The 13,799-nt window shown below is 49.3% G+C and overlaps 1 protein-coding gene across 4 annotated transcripts in view; it reads right to left on the bottom strand.

Moving 5' to 3' along the window:
• SH3PXD2B (SH3 and PX domains 2B) overlaps positions 1-13,799 on the bottom strand; it is a 61,593-nt gene that overhangs the window by 39,205 nt on the left and 8,589 nt on the right. For all 4 annotated transcript variants that reach the window (XM_086852135.1, XM_086852134.1, XM_086852138.1 and 1 more), the window contains exon 2: positions 11,434-11,514. In XM_086852135.1, coding sequence (XP_086708261.1) covers positions 11,434-11,514 — 81 coding nt within the window. The remainder of the gene's footprint in view (positions 1-11,433; positions 11,515-13,799) is intronic.

The following is a 13,799-nucleotide window of genomic DNA, read 5'->3' as shown; positions in this document are numbered from 1 at the left end:
TCCAGTGCCAAGTTTTCTTGGTGGAACACCTTTTCCCAAGGGCTGTGGCAGGGAGGCTGGCATGGGAGACTCCCACAAATCCTCTTTGCAGCAAAGGTTCCCATCCAAGCTCCAGACATCCCATTCCCAGCCAAGATCCCGGGGAGATGGGCAGACAGGGCAGGGGAGATGCAGACAGACACAAAACAGAGGGGCCAAGTCTCGTTCTCAGGATTGCACTCAGCCAGTTCAGGGAGAAAAATGAAGGGGAAAAAAAAAAAACCAACCCAGCAACAATTAATCTATTGTTTCTCCCCTTCCAAGATCATTTTTAAGTATTTGTGACAGAGAAGGAAAAAAAAAAGGTTGGAGTGGATGCAGTTTGAAGAATTTTGGTGTCTTTTATGATGTGGGAAGCTGTTGTATCCCACTTTTTACTGACCCCTTTGCAGCAGGGAGAGGGATTGCAGCTTCCCAGAGCCAGGACTGGATCCCAAGTGGAGTGTCCAGCCCAGGCTTCCCACACCAGCACAGGGCATGTTTCTCCACATTTATCTCCACCACCAACTTATCTTATCAGTTAGCTGTTTTCCTTACCCAGGAATGTCTGGGCAGTGGAGTGAGGCAGACTGTGAGAATTCCCTGTCCCCATCCCCAGCTGTCCGTTGACAGGAAAATACAGGAAAAATAAACCAGGATAACACCCCCAGGGATGGGCAGCCTTTGAAAAGCGGCTCATGCTGGCAGAGAGCTGCTTCAGCAACAGGAAACTGGTAAGATAATATCCTAATTAGAGCAATTAAGAGTGCTGCAGGGGAGCCTGGGGAGAGGGGAATGTCCCTGCTCAGCAGGATTCCTGGGAAGCAGAAGGCTTTGCCCAAAAAGCAGCTGATGCTGCAGTGCCAGAGGGTTTTACACCACACAGGGTGACCCCAGAGATCTGGCTGCTGCAGGACATGTCACTTCCCAGCTGGAAAACGCTTGGAGAAATCGCTGCCAAAACCCCACAGCCTCAAGCCAAGTGCCAGCAGGTAATCAGGTGTGCCACGCTCTGCTTCTCCTCTGATTTCCACAATACAGTGGAAGAGCTTTTCCCTCTTCTCAGGAGGATTTGTTGAATGAGACAAGAGGAACGAGCAGGAACCGGTGCCCAGGAGGTTCCTGAACACAGGGAAGAACTTCCCTGGGCAGTGCCCAGCCCTGAACAGATCCCAGAGCAGGGATGGGATCTCCTCCCTGGGGATATCCTGGAGCCCTCTGGGCACTCTGCTGTCCCTGTGCTCTGGGATGGCTCTGCTGGAGCAGGGAGGTGACACCAGTGACCCTCTGGGGTCCCTCCCAGCCTGAGGTGACACCAGTGACCCTCTGGGGTCCCTCCCAGCCTGGCCCAGCCTGGATTTTGGGATTTGCTCTGTTTGGCAGAGTTCAGCCTGAAGCCACACTGCTCCTTGGTGGCCCAGCCAGAGGCAGCCTCCAGCCCAGGGCTGTTATCCAGAGCATCCAGCTTTCCACACCACTCGAAGGGAAAAGGGGAATGAAAAGGGAATTCAACAAAAGGCTCCCCAGTCTGGCTGGGTGCGCTGGCAGAGCCACAAGAGACTCTTTGTGAGAGCAGCAGCAGCAGGGAAGGCACAACCAGCAGCACCAGCAGCTGCCCTGAGGAGAAACAAGCCCGGGCCAAGGCTGCTCTCATCCCACTCATCCCACATAATGCAGGGATTTACTGAAAAAAAGAATTTTAAAAAAATTAAATATATGTATAATAAAAAATAGAATATGTAAATATAGATATAATTTTATATATATAAAATATATATAATTATAATATATACTGTATATAAATATATATTATATAGAATATATTATATACAGAAAATATATATATTTATATATAATATATAAATTCTATATAAATATATATTTATATATAATATAAATAGATATATATAAATATATCTATTTATATAGATATATATAAATTCTATATAAATATATATATTTATATATAATATAAATATATATATAAATATATCTATTTATATAGATATTTCTAATTTATATATATAAAAATAGAATATATATAAATTATATATAAATATAAAAATATAAATTATGTAAATATATGTATTTATAATTCTACATTTATAATTTTTATATATAAACTATATATTGTATATAATATATTATATATAATTTTAATAATTATATAATTTTATTATTTATAGTTAATAATATTTTAATTAGAAATATTGTAACTATATAAAACATTAACTATTTAAAAGATATTTTTAATTAATAATATTATTATATAATAATATACAATTATATAATTGTAATTATTATAATTGTATAAATAATATAATAATATTATTATATAATTATTAATTATTATATATATTAATTATATATTTAAATATATGGTAATTAATATTTAATTAATTAATTAATTATTAATATTTAAATATATATTAGTTATATAATTATAATTAATAAGATTTATTTAAAGGATGCACCTTGGGCACTGCAAGAGCCCGGCCCTGGCTGCACCCAGGATGGCCCTGGCTCAGGAGTTTCACCTTTGGATCAGTTCTGGTCCATTTCCACCTTGGGGTGAATTGCCCAAGATGAAAGTTAAAACTTAAGGCATCATTAGCAGCTGGCCCCTTGGGGACATGAGGGACACAGCTCCAGGCTGAGAACCAGGGACTTCTCCAAGTGTTCCCTCAGATCAAAGCACTGGAATCAGCTGGATTGGGAAACTCCTGCCAAGGAACAGGCTGGGAAGGAGACAGCTGGCAGCAGCTCACAGGAAACTGATGTTTAGTCTCTCTGAGATTCCACGAGGGGCACCTTCCCTGCATCCTCAAGGTCTGAACCAACAGGGGGCAGATAAAAAGCCCAGAAGACAGAAGGATTAACAAGCTGAGGTCCCAAATGTGGGATGTCAGTCCTGGGGAAGGCTCCAGTGGTGCCACGTAATTCCCATTCCATGGATGCTCACAGCACCAGGAGCTGACACAAGCGAGCAGAGCGAGGAGCACATCTCACACATCACCAGGAGAGGCAATCCCCACCCCTCCAGCACCAGGAAATGGCATCACAGAGGCTGCAGTGTGAAAACCTCACGGAAAACTCGAAGCATCGCTCAGCAATCGACAAAAAAAAAGAATTAACTGAGGTCAGAGGGGGTGAAAAAAAATAAGGGCCACACAACTGGTCAGCAGCTGCCACTGCAGGAGCAATTTGGAATCACAGGAAGCATTAGGCACACACACCTTGAGCTGCACCTGCCTTTTTAGGATCCAAGCAGGACAAGCAAAACCTCTCAGGAGCACAAACCCTGCACGTGAGAGCTCCCCTCAAAGCATCACCTCACCACAGGGACACAAAAAGAGAAAATCTGGAAAGCCTCTGGCCAAATTCATCACCTGCTAAAAAATCCATCCCAATTCTGGGCCACCTGTTGGCAGGTGCAAAGCTGTCACCCCCCAAATGGAAACCTCAGAGCTCCTGGGAACTTTCCAAGGGGACTTTTTTAAAGTTTCCCGTAGGTGGGAGGGGAACTGGAAAATGCTGATTTGCCAAGAAGAAAGATCAGCAGGTGAGGATTCATTACAATTAACGTTTCAATGTGAACTGCTGAAATTAAAAGGCTTTTTTGCCTTTTTTTTTTTTTTAATGTTTTAAGTGACTCATCAAGGGGAAAGCTTTTCTTTAGAATATTAATAGTGAAAAAAAAAACCCAAGAGGACGTTTTACATTGAACTGAGCTTCTCTCCTTGATAAAATTTAAACACTAACTTTTGAAGAGCTTCCCAGCTGGTTTAACTCTTTACCTGGCTGAGCACAGAAACTTCTTTGGGCAGTGAAAAAACCATGGGATTGCAAAATTCTCTTGTCTGAGATGGGGTGAGAACTCCAAGCTCTTGGATCCCCTGGAAGCTCCTAGAGCCCAGCACTTCCCAGGGCAGCAGAAGGGCAATGCCTGTTGCCAGCAGAGGCTCTGCAGGCAGAAATCCTCAGATAGGAAGGGAGAACCACAATTTAATATTCTAAAATGCATTTCCTCCGTTTTCCAGCAATGTCATTCCCTAAAAACAAAATCCCAAATCAAACTCTGCAAGGCTCAGCATCACCAGGATGCTCTGCAGTGCCCGGGGCAAGAAGAGTTGAAACACCTGAACTTGAACTGCTCAGCACGAGACAGGGAAAGATTTCACCTCCATCCACCTCCTTCTCCTCCTTCCTGGCTCTCCTAGAGCTCCAAGCTGCTTTTCTGCCACTTTGGGGAGGGGGATCAGCCCCAGAAGGGTCTCAAATCCTCTTTTTAACACCCAAACTCCAGTTTGAGGTGTACTGAGGCGTAATGAGGGAGGTATTCTTCAAAACCTGCTACAACACCACATCTTCTTCCTCTCCAGGAATGCCAGGGTTGATGGGAAGGGATCTGCCCACAGAGGAAAATCGGAGCACAAGGAATTCTCCACAAGCTGCACAACATCACCTTGTGTATCAGAAAATACCTGGTTTGGCTAATTTAACATGGTGAAAAACAACATCCAAGTGAAACCCTAAATGTTCAGTCAAAGGCAGTATTACAACAATAAATTCACCTCCCTTAATTACACCTCCAAGATCTGATTTCCATGCTGCCAGGTGAAGACAGCCACAAACCTCATTTATAATGCACAACTCAGTGACTCACTCCTCCTGCAGAGGCCTCCAAGTGTGGTCCCAGCAAGGCAGGAAGGCTCAGGGAGGTGGAATTGTGGCAGGGAAGGTGCTGGGTGTCCTCATGCCACCAGAGACCATTTTTTTATCTGGGTTATTGCTCACTTTGCGTTCCCAGTAAAGACCAGAACGTGGAAATCACCACACCAGGGTGCAGAGCAGCACCCTGGGGGTGGGAAGATGAGCAGAAGGAAAACCCTGGAGTCAGCATGGCACCACAGAGCCCTGCAGCATCCACACACTTGGCACCATCTCACGTTTTCCCCTCTCCATTTTCAGGCTAAAAGTTCCCCTCCCCACTGGAAGCTGTGAGTCACAGGGGAAGGGCAGATCCTGAGCTCTTCCCTGCCCCACCAGGTCTCCCCAAATCCAGCTGAGGGATTCAGCCTTCCTCACATCCAGGAAAAGTCTGTGCTGCATCCCAGGGATGGGAATGAGGAGACAGGCGAGACTCAGGATAATGCGAAAAACGTGCAAGGGAAATAAGGAAAAAGGAGCATCACTTGTTGCATGGAGCAAAACAAGAGGTTAAATTGGTCCCCTGTGCCCAGGAGATCTCTGCAGAGATGCACAGCTTTTGCTAGGGGACTCCAAACTGCCCGAAATCCCTCACCAAAAGCACGGGGGCAGTGATTTACAGCAGCCCTGTGAGAGCCTGGGATCACGCCCTGCAAGGGATGGGATGGGAGTGAGGATTCAGGAGTGTGGGGAAACACCTTGTCCCTCCAGCTTCATCGCCTTCCCCTGCAAGCCCAGCTCTTATTTGTGTCTCCCATTCCCCATCCAAGCGCACAGATCCATCTCTTGGCTGCCCAGGCTGTGTGGGTGGTGCTCAGAGCAGTCTGTGCTGTACCAGGATTTAACAATAGAAACAGGTCCTGGCCATTTCACTGAAAATCCCCCACTCTGAGACACAGCACTCCTTCATGCTGATTTACTGCTCTCCGTCCTCAGCTTCTCCCCAGGCAGCATCAATCAGATTGAAACTGGTTCAGTTTGGATCCAGGGCTGCTGCCACATGATATAAATTGCAGGTCTTTCCACCAGCAAAGTGGCTATGTTAGATTGATTAAAAGCACACGGAGATGCTGGGTCTCAGACCCACAAAACCTCCCCAAAACCCCCAGGGCATCTCCCCAGGGACAGAGCCCGTGGCAGAGGCTGGAGAGGAGCCACCAGGGCCCTGGCAGGAAGGAGGAGCTGAATTTCCAGATCTTTTCCAACAATAAGTAGCTGGGGAGTGGAAGGGCATCAGCTCACCCCAGGCTCAAGGGGAGAGGAAACAGGAAAACCTTTAACCATTATCCAAAGACTCCCTCAAAAGAAAATCCTCGCTGGATTGTCAGCAGAATACCTCAGCTCCATCCCCAGGAGATGGAACTTCCATCCCTCCCATCTTTTTGGCTCCATGGGTTTCACTCAGGCTCGCTCCCGGATCAGAGCCTGCGGTGCTTCCCCTGGGATGTGCTGGCTCCTGCAGCTGCTCTGCCAAGATTCCAGAGGGAAGGAGGCCAGGGGTGCCAGGAGGGATGAATGAACAGAGAGCAGGCTCAGGAGCCAGCCCTCCTTTGCCTCGGGAACCAGCCAGAGGGAGCAGGCAGAAACAGACCCACAACAACCCCAGCAAAGCGGAGGGAGAGGAGCTTGGAATAAACCAAGAGCCATGGAGAGCTGTTCCCAGCCTGGAATGAGCCATGGAGAGCTGTTCCCAACATGGAACAAGCCATGGAGAGCTGTTCCCAGCCTGGAATGAGGCATGGAGAGCTGTTCCCAGCCTGGAATAAACCTTGGAGAGCTGTTCCCAACATGGAATGAGCCATGGAGAGCCGTTCCCAGCACTGCTCAAGACAGGTTTTATCTCCAGGAACCCAAGATGATTTCCCCTGCTGCCCAGCACTGCTGTGTGTCCTGGGCATGTGCTGGCCTGGGAATGCTCATCCAGCAGCACTCCAGGGAATCCAGGATTGCCAGGGGCAGGCACAGCTCTGTGTGCCAGGCACAGAAGGGGTGCCAGCAGCTCCAGCCCCTGCCCTGCCCCAGCTGCCGCTGCCAAAGGCTGGGACACTATAAATGGGAGACATTTGGAGAGGGAAAATGTTAAAGAGCCAACTTTTAACTAGGCTGAAATGCATTGGACTGTGCATGTTCTTTGTGGAGGGAGAGAGGAGGAGAGTGATGAAGGTCTTTGGTGCTCTGCTGGAAAAATACCGGCTGCTCCTTCTGCAAACAGGAGGAGCCCTTATTTAATGGAAATAATCCTCCTCCTGAGTTCCAGGATGGGAATTCACTATTCCTACACTTCTGCATGTGGTGTTTGAGCTCGTGGCTCTGGGTGCAGTCTGGGCACAGAGGACAAAGCATTGCTGGAGCTTTGGAGCAGGAACCTGGCTGGAGGAAGCTGTGGGTTTTTCCCTGTCCTGATCCAACTGCCTGAGAGTGAGTTCCTGCTGATTTATTTTTGTGGGAGGGCGAAACCACGAAGTTCATTGCACACACAACTGCTCAGAATTTTGCTGAACTCCATAAACCCTGGAGAAAAAAAAAATAAAATAAAAAAATCCCCAAAGTGTTGAAATTAGATTCCTGTTACGAAAGAATTACTGAGAGAGCACTGTTTACCATCCCTGGACACACAAAACCATGCAGCTCCTGCAGCCACAGCCAGGCTGAGCTGCCTCAGGGCTTTGGCATCAAAGAGGCGAAGCCCAGAGCAGGCATGACCCAGGAGAGGGGAATCCAGGCTGCAATTCCCACCTGCAGGAGCCCTGTGCTGCTGGGGGCACGTTACTCAGCAGAGCTGTGCTTTGCTCTCCAGATCAGAAGGATTAAGATAACACACACTTCACCTCTGAGGACTCCTGCCAGGAGCCTGGGTTAAATAATGGAGGAGGAGGTGGAGGAGGAAGGGAAGGAGACAGAGGAAGGCAAGCACCGAGCTCACAGTAATGGAAGCAAGAGGCTCATTTTAATTTTTCAAGCCTCCAACTGCCTGAAACAAGCTGATGAGAATAATTCCTCTTTGTGTGCCAGCTCCAGTCTTCAGAGCCCATTAAATGGGGTGGATTATTTAAAACCCCTCTGAATCCCCGAGACACAGACTTTCCCCTCTGCCTGGTGCCCATGTGCACACAACGGGTGAGGAACCCCCTCCAGAAGGGCCAGGCTCTGTTCCACGTGGAGGTGGCAGGCACAGACCACTGCCTGCTGCCAGTTTTCTCATGGAAGTAGGCACCACTTCAACAGGCTATTTATTTTTCGGTGTTCCACACAAAGCTGTTGGCCCCAGGGCTGCAGGACTCTCTCCAAGATGACACAGCTCCAGGTGGGTCAAATCTGAGAGTTTCCAGCTAAGAACCTGAAGAAGCTGTTAAACACATGGGCAAATGAGAGCTGGGAAACACACTGGATGCACAGACAGGCAGGAATGGCAGGGAGAGCCAGAGCCCATTTTAATGTTGCTTCAAATTCTCAGTTTTTCTGTCCCTGAATTGTGCAGCGAGCACGTTTAGCCCAGCCCGGGTTGTGCCTCCAGCCCTGGCCTCAAAATTAAAGCTCTGTGCAGAGAAGCAGCCACAAAACATCACCCTCTGCTGCAGCTCCAGCTGGGACAGGAACTGCAGGAAAGGTTTTTGACTGCAGGGGGAAAAGCCTTGAGGTAACCTGTCCCAAAGAGGGGCAATGAGCCAGGGACAGCCGGGGGGGTCAGGCTCTGCTGCCAGGGAACAGGGACAGGAGGAGAGGGAACGGCCTCAGGCTGGGCCAGGGGAGGCTCAGGGTGGACAGCAGCAGGAATTTCCCCATGGAAAGGGAGCTCAGGCACTGGAACTGCCCAGGGAGGGTTGGATCCCCATCCCTGGAGGTGGCACTCAGAGCTCTGGGCTGGGGACAAGCCGGGGATGGGGCACAGCTGGGACTCTGATCTTGGAGCTCTTTTCCAACCTCAAGGATTCCCTGGAATCCAGCAGACTCCAGGCTTCACTCCTGGGTCAGTTTGTGTTTGGAGTGTCCTTCCTGCCTGCCTGGGGAGGGGAGGACACTTTGCCCCGTGGCTCTGCTGTCAGCACTTATCATGCTCGTGTTTTCCTTGGCCCTGCTCCTGAAATAATTATTTAGCCACAATGGAAGGTGACAAATGATTCAGCTGTGGCCCCACTGGGAATATCAGGAGAAACTCCCCAGCCACTCAGACGGAGCTGCAGCAGCTCCCCAGCCCAGGCTCAGCCCCACCAAGCTCCTCTCTCCCACTTGGATCCAAAATCTTCCACATCCCTGCCAAGGAACAGCCAAGGAGGGTGCACCAACCTTTGCTCAATGTTTGAAAAAACAAACCCTGCTCAGCCTCTGACAGGAGCATGGAAAGTGCAGCCAGAGCCACTGGGAACATTGATATTAAATGAACAAATATCCTGACCCAAACATGCATGTACCGGGATTGCTCAAGGCTGTGAGGATGAATAAATCTGGATGGATTTTCCCTGGGTAACTTGAAAGACAGATTCTTGACACAGAGATCACCTGCAACTCAATTTCCAATTCTTCCTCCAGCACATCAAAAAGATCACCAGAACAGGACCTAGGAAAAAATATTCTCCCCTCTTGCTGTTTTCAGAAGCAGCTGAACCATTTCAGTCCCACACTTATTTTGTGGGGGGCTGTGTGGAATTTTTTCTTTTTAAATAACCAGAGGCATGAATAATTTCCAGCATGGAAAACTTCTGCCTGAAGAGCTAAAATTGGCATAGAATCATCCAAGAGTCACACAAGAAGGGCCTCCAGCAATGGCAACAGTCAGTGCTACCAAGCCTACCTAGAGCATTTTTTTCCACTGTGCTCAGAGGATCTGTTTCACTCCTCACCTCTCAATCCAATTTCCACTGTCCTGCACCACAAGTTTAAAATAAGGACACCAGGAAGCATGTGTGATAAGGGGGAAGGAAGGGAAAAACCACAGCTTCTTTCATTCTTTCAACAGAGCTAAAAAGGAGTGATAGTTAGAATTTTGGGATTTTTTTCTTTTTTTTTTTTTTAAAGAAAAGCTGCAGGGAACAGCAAAGTGGGGAGATGTTTGCTTTAAATTTTCCCACCTCCACCATGATATATATTTACATGTATTTATACAGCATCTCTGCTTCTAAAGGTGTTTTGCAGAGTGTCTGGCTCCAGTGATGACGTTTTCCACCTCAGGAGCGTGCACAGCTCCAGCCAGGATGGAGGGGAGCGAGAGGGAGGACAGCCACAATTCCCCACATTCCTTCCCCAGCCCAGGGAAACAGCACAACTGGAGGCACAGAGCCCCCCAGAACTGTGCCCCTCTTGCAGCAGATACTGCAATGAGCCTGGCCAGCACCTCGGAGCTCCACGAACACGAGATGCTGCAGAGAAGGAAGCACGAGTTCCATTTCCTTCCAGCCCTGGCTGCTGCCCAACAGCTGTTCCTTGTTTATTTACTTTCATATTTCCTTGGTTACACAAGCAGCTGCTCACAGCTTAACCCCTGCCTGGGCCACCCTCCCTGGGGCTGGGTGACAGCAGGGACACCCAAAGCTGTCACCTCAGCACGGCCACAGCCACAGCTCTGCCGTGTCCCGTTGGGCAGGGGACAGGACACGCTGGGAGCAGCATCTGCTCCATCCCAGACTTTGCAGGAGCCAGCTGAACCTGGGAAAGCCATCTGCATTCCCAGGGGCTCGCTCTGCTGGCCAGGCTGGAATTTCAGCAGTGTGTTCCTGTCTGGATGCAGGTCTGGTGAAGGCTTTCTCCCTCTCCTCTGGAATACAGCTCACAGTGATGCTCAGCCTCGCCTCAGAGCGTTCTGGGGGCAGAGGGTGCCCAGCTCCTCCCCTGGTGCCACAAACAGCCCAGGAAGGGCATTCCAGTGGCCCCTTTGCCAGCCCAGAGATCCCTTTGTGCATTTTCTGTTCTCCTCTGCACAGAGCCTGTTCCAGCAGCTCAGTTTGTGTTTTGGCTCGTAAAGCCCAGCCAGACCCCTTGGCTCATCTCCACCAAGGAGGAGGTGCAAAACACCCTTTGCCTGCTCACCCAGAGCACTGGTTTGGGTTTTCTGCAGCCCAGCCTGTCCCAATTGCCTTTCCAGCCTCTGTTTCCCTCCCAGCTCCCTCCTGCACCAGGAGGGAATTAAATCAGAATTATGGAATGGCCTGGCTTGGAAGGGGCCTTACAGATCATTTAGTTCCAACATCCTGCCATGGGCAGGGACATCTTTTACCACACCAGCTTACCCAGAGCTCCATTCAACCTCTTCTTGGGATCCAGGGGCAGCCACAGCTTCTCTCTGGGCACCTGTGCCAGGGCCTGCCCACCCTAACAGGGAGGAATTTTTTCCTGATATCTGATCTTAACCCACTCTCTCAGTTTGAAGCCATTCCCCCTTGTCCTGTCACTTCATGCCTTTGTAAAAAGCCCCTCTCCATCTTTCCTGCAGGTGCCAAAGCAGCTGCTGCCAGGGGTGTGGGCCCTTCCCCAGGCCCTGCTCCGTGGAATCAAGTGTTTTCCAGTGGCAGTCCTGGTTTGCTGTGACAGCAGCTGGGAAAGCCACAGGAATGGAATTTGGACCTAACTCTAACAAAATCCTCCCCCAAATCAAACAAACCCCCCCTCAATAAAACCCCCAGCAATTGTACAGATAAAGCAGAGCCCAGCAGCCCTGCTGACCTCAGCCCTTCACCCTCCCCAGGCAGAGCCCAGGGCTGGAGGATTCCCCACCTGCAGGTCGAAGAACTTGCTGTACCGTCGGTAAATGACCTCTGTGGCTCCATTGGACCAGGTGACCTTGATGATGTAGACCTGGAGGGAACAAAGGCACAAATCAGAGCGGGGAACCCAAAAAAACCCCACCACAACCCAAAAAAGCAGTCAGTGCAACCCCCACGGCTGGCTGACAACCAGGGGAACACTTCAGATCACTTCTGCAGCACCACAACTCAGCTAAGCCTGAATTATCGAGCCCCACTGCTGCAGCTTAACCAAATGTTTGTTTCTAGTGGAGAACCGAGCTCTGTGGCCCTGAAGAGGGGCACACATTGAAAGTGGAGCGGCACTCCTGTGTAAAAACACAGCACAAATCCCTCCAGACACAGGAGTTAATGACTGAACCTTGGCCGCCCCATTTACAGCTGCAGCACCAGATTTGATGTTGAGATCCAAGGGCAGCACCTGCACCAGTCCCTGGAACTGGGACTGCAACAGCTCAAGCCCCCAGGGTCTGAAACTCCACCTGTTTGGGTTTCTTACACTTGCTGGGGTGGAGATCAGCATCCTGATCCTTCAAATGCCACAGGATCAACCCCCAGTCATTGCAGGTTATCCACAGAGCCCAGAACCAGGCTTTAACTGGTGATGAGTGCAGAACAAAACACCAAACCCAGCCCATTCCATCATTAATTATTCCGTGAAGGACAATGAGCAAATCACAGAATGAGGCAATTACTGATCTAATGCCCTCCCTTGTTTTTCACGGAAAGCAGAGATAACCCCGATGAGGGGCCAGTGTAACACCCAAGTGATACAAATCTCAAATTGATAACAGATTGACTGAGCAGAACCACGGGCATTTTTTTTTTTTTTTCTCCCAACTCAAGTCCTTATTTCCACCAGAAATTCAAGTATCAATTCCTTGAAGAAGGACCAAAATGTTCAGAAGCCCAGGTGAAGGGAACTTCTGCTAGCAAAATCGAGCATGAAGGCTCTTAAAAGCTGATGTTTTGGTATTTAAAACAGAATCCCTCAGCAGTTTCACAAGGTTTTTCCCGCTGAGATTCCCGTTTTTCCAGATTCTGGAATGTGACCAACATCCTAAACCATTATCCAAACTCAAACACCAGGACAGTTCGACACTCAGGTATTTATCAAACCTACTCAAAATCTACCTCAAATCTCACTCTGCTGCTCAGAGAGCTGACACAGCCTGAGCCACCGAGGTGAGGACACTCCCAAGGGGTGACAAATTCTTCCCAGTGGGATCACGAGGCAGCAAGGAGGGATCAAGTTCTTACTGCTAAAATAAAGAACTTCCTTACTTCCAAACCAGTAATTCAAGGTCCACTTTTGTTGAACTTGGGTTGGAAGGGACCTTAAAGCTCATCCAGTGCCACCCCTGCCATGGCAGGGACACCTTCCACTGTCCCAGGCTGCTCCAAACCCCATCCAGCCTGGCCTTGGGCACTGCCAGGGATGCAGGGACAGCCACAGCTGCTCTGGGCACCTGTGCTGGGGCCTCAGCACCCAATATCCCATCCAAACCCAGCCTCTCAATCTGGAGCCATTCCCTGCTCTGCTTTCACTCCCAGCCTCTTATTTTGAGATGAAGGACCTGCATTTCCTCCGTATTAACGCAAGGCAGACAGATGGATTCTCCAAGACAACATCTGCTCCAGCTGTGGAGGCCAGGAAGGGCCTCCAAGGGGGGCAGCACCCCTCCAGCAAACCAGGGGTTAACCTGATGTTAACACAGGCTCCAGCTCCTTCACCCTCTCCCCAGGACTTGCTGCAGGGCCAGCATGAGCTCATGTGGGCTGGAAGCTCAGCTGATATCCCAGTTTTCTGAGCAGCCCCCAGCACTCCTCGGGGTTATATCACCGCTGGCTGCCTGCCTGGAGAGAGCCTTCCACTGGGGCAGCAGGAGGAGCCAGCTTTTCTTCACTGTTTATCCCTATCCTGCCTTTATTTGGAGTCAACAGCTTATTAGACTGGGATTTTAATCAGGATGTGGATATACTCGAGCCAAAGCAATTCAGAGCTCTTCAGGGTAATAAAGCCACGAGGTTTGAGGGCACACCAGGCTTCCCTGAGTCCTCTGCAGCTGGGGGAAGGAGCCTTGCTGCTGAGTGATGAGCTCACTGCTGTTCTGCTGAAATGCAGATCTCCCAGGGGTCAGGAGAAGAGTTTCTTGCACATCCAACAGCAAAAAGGTCTCCGGGGGCATCTCCTCAGTTTCTGGAAAGCAGAGGAGATGGGGAAACCCACAGGAACGGGAGCTCCTCAGTACCTGGAAAACCTGGGCAGTTTCCTCTCTGCTTGTGGATATTCCTCGTCCTTCCAACAGCCCCATCCCACCAAGGGTCAGAACCATC

This window comes from Cyanistes caeruleus, chromosome 15 (assembly GCF_971803275.1).
Source record: "Cyanistes caeruleus chromosome 15, bCyaCae1.hap1.1, whole genome shotgun sequence".
Classification (NCBI taxonomy): domain Eukaryota; kingdom Metazoa; phylum Chordata; class Aves; order Passeriformes; family Paridae; genus Cyanistes; species Cyanistes caeruleus.
The sequence above is the reverse complement of the archived record's forward strand: the minus strand, read 5'-3'. Positions and strand labels throughout refer to the sequence as shown.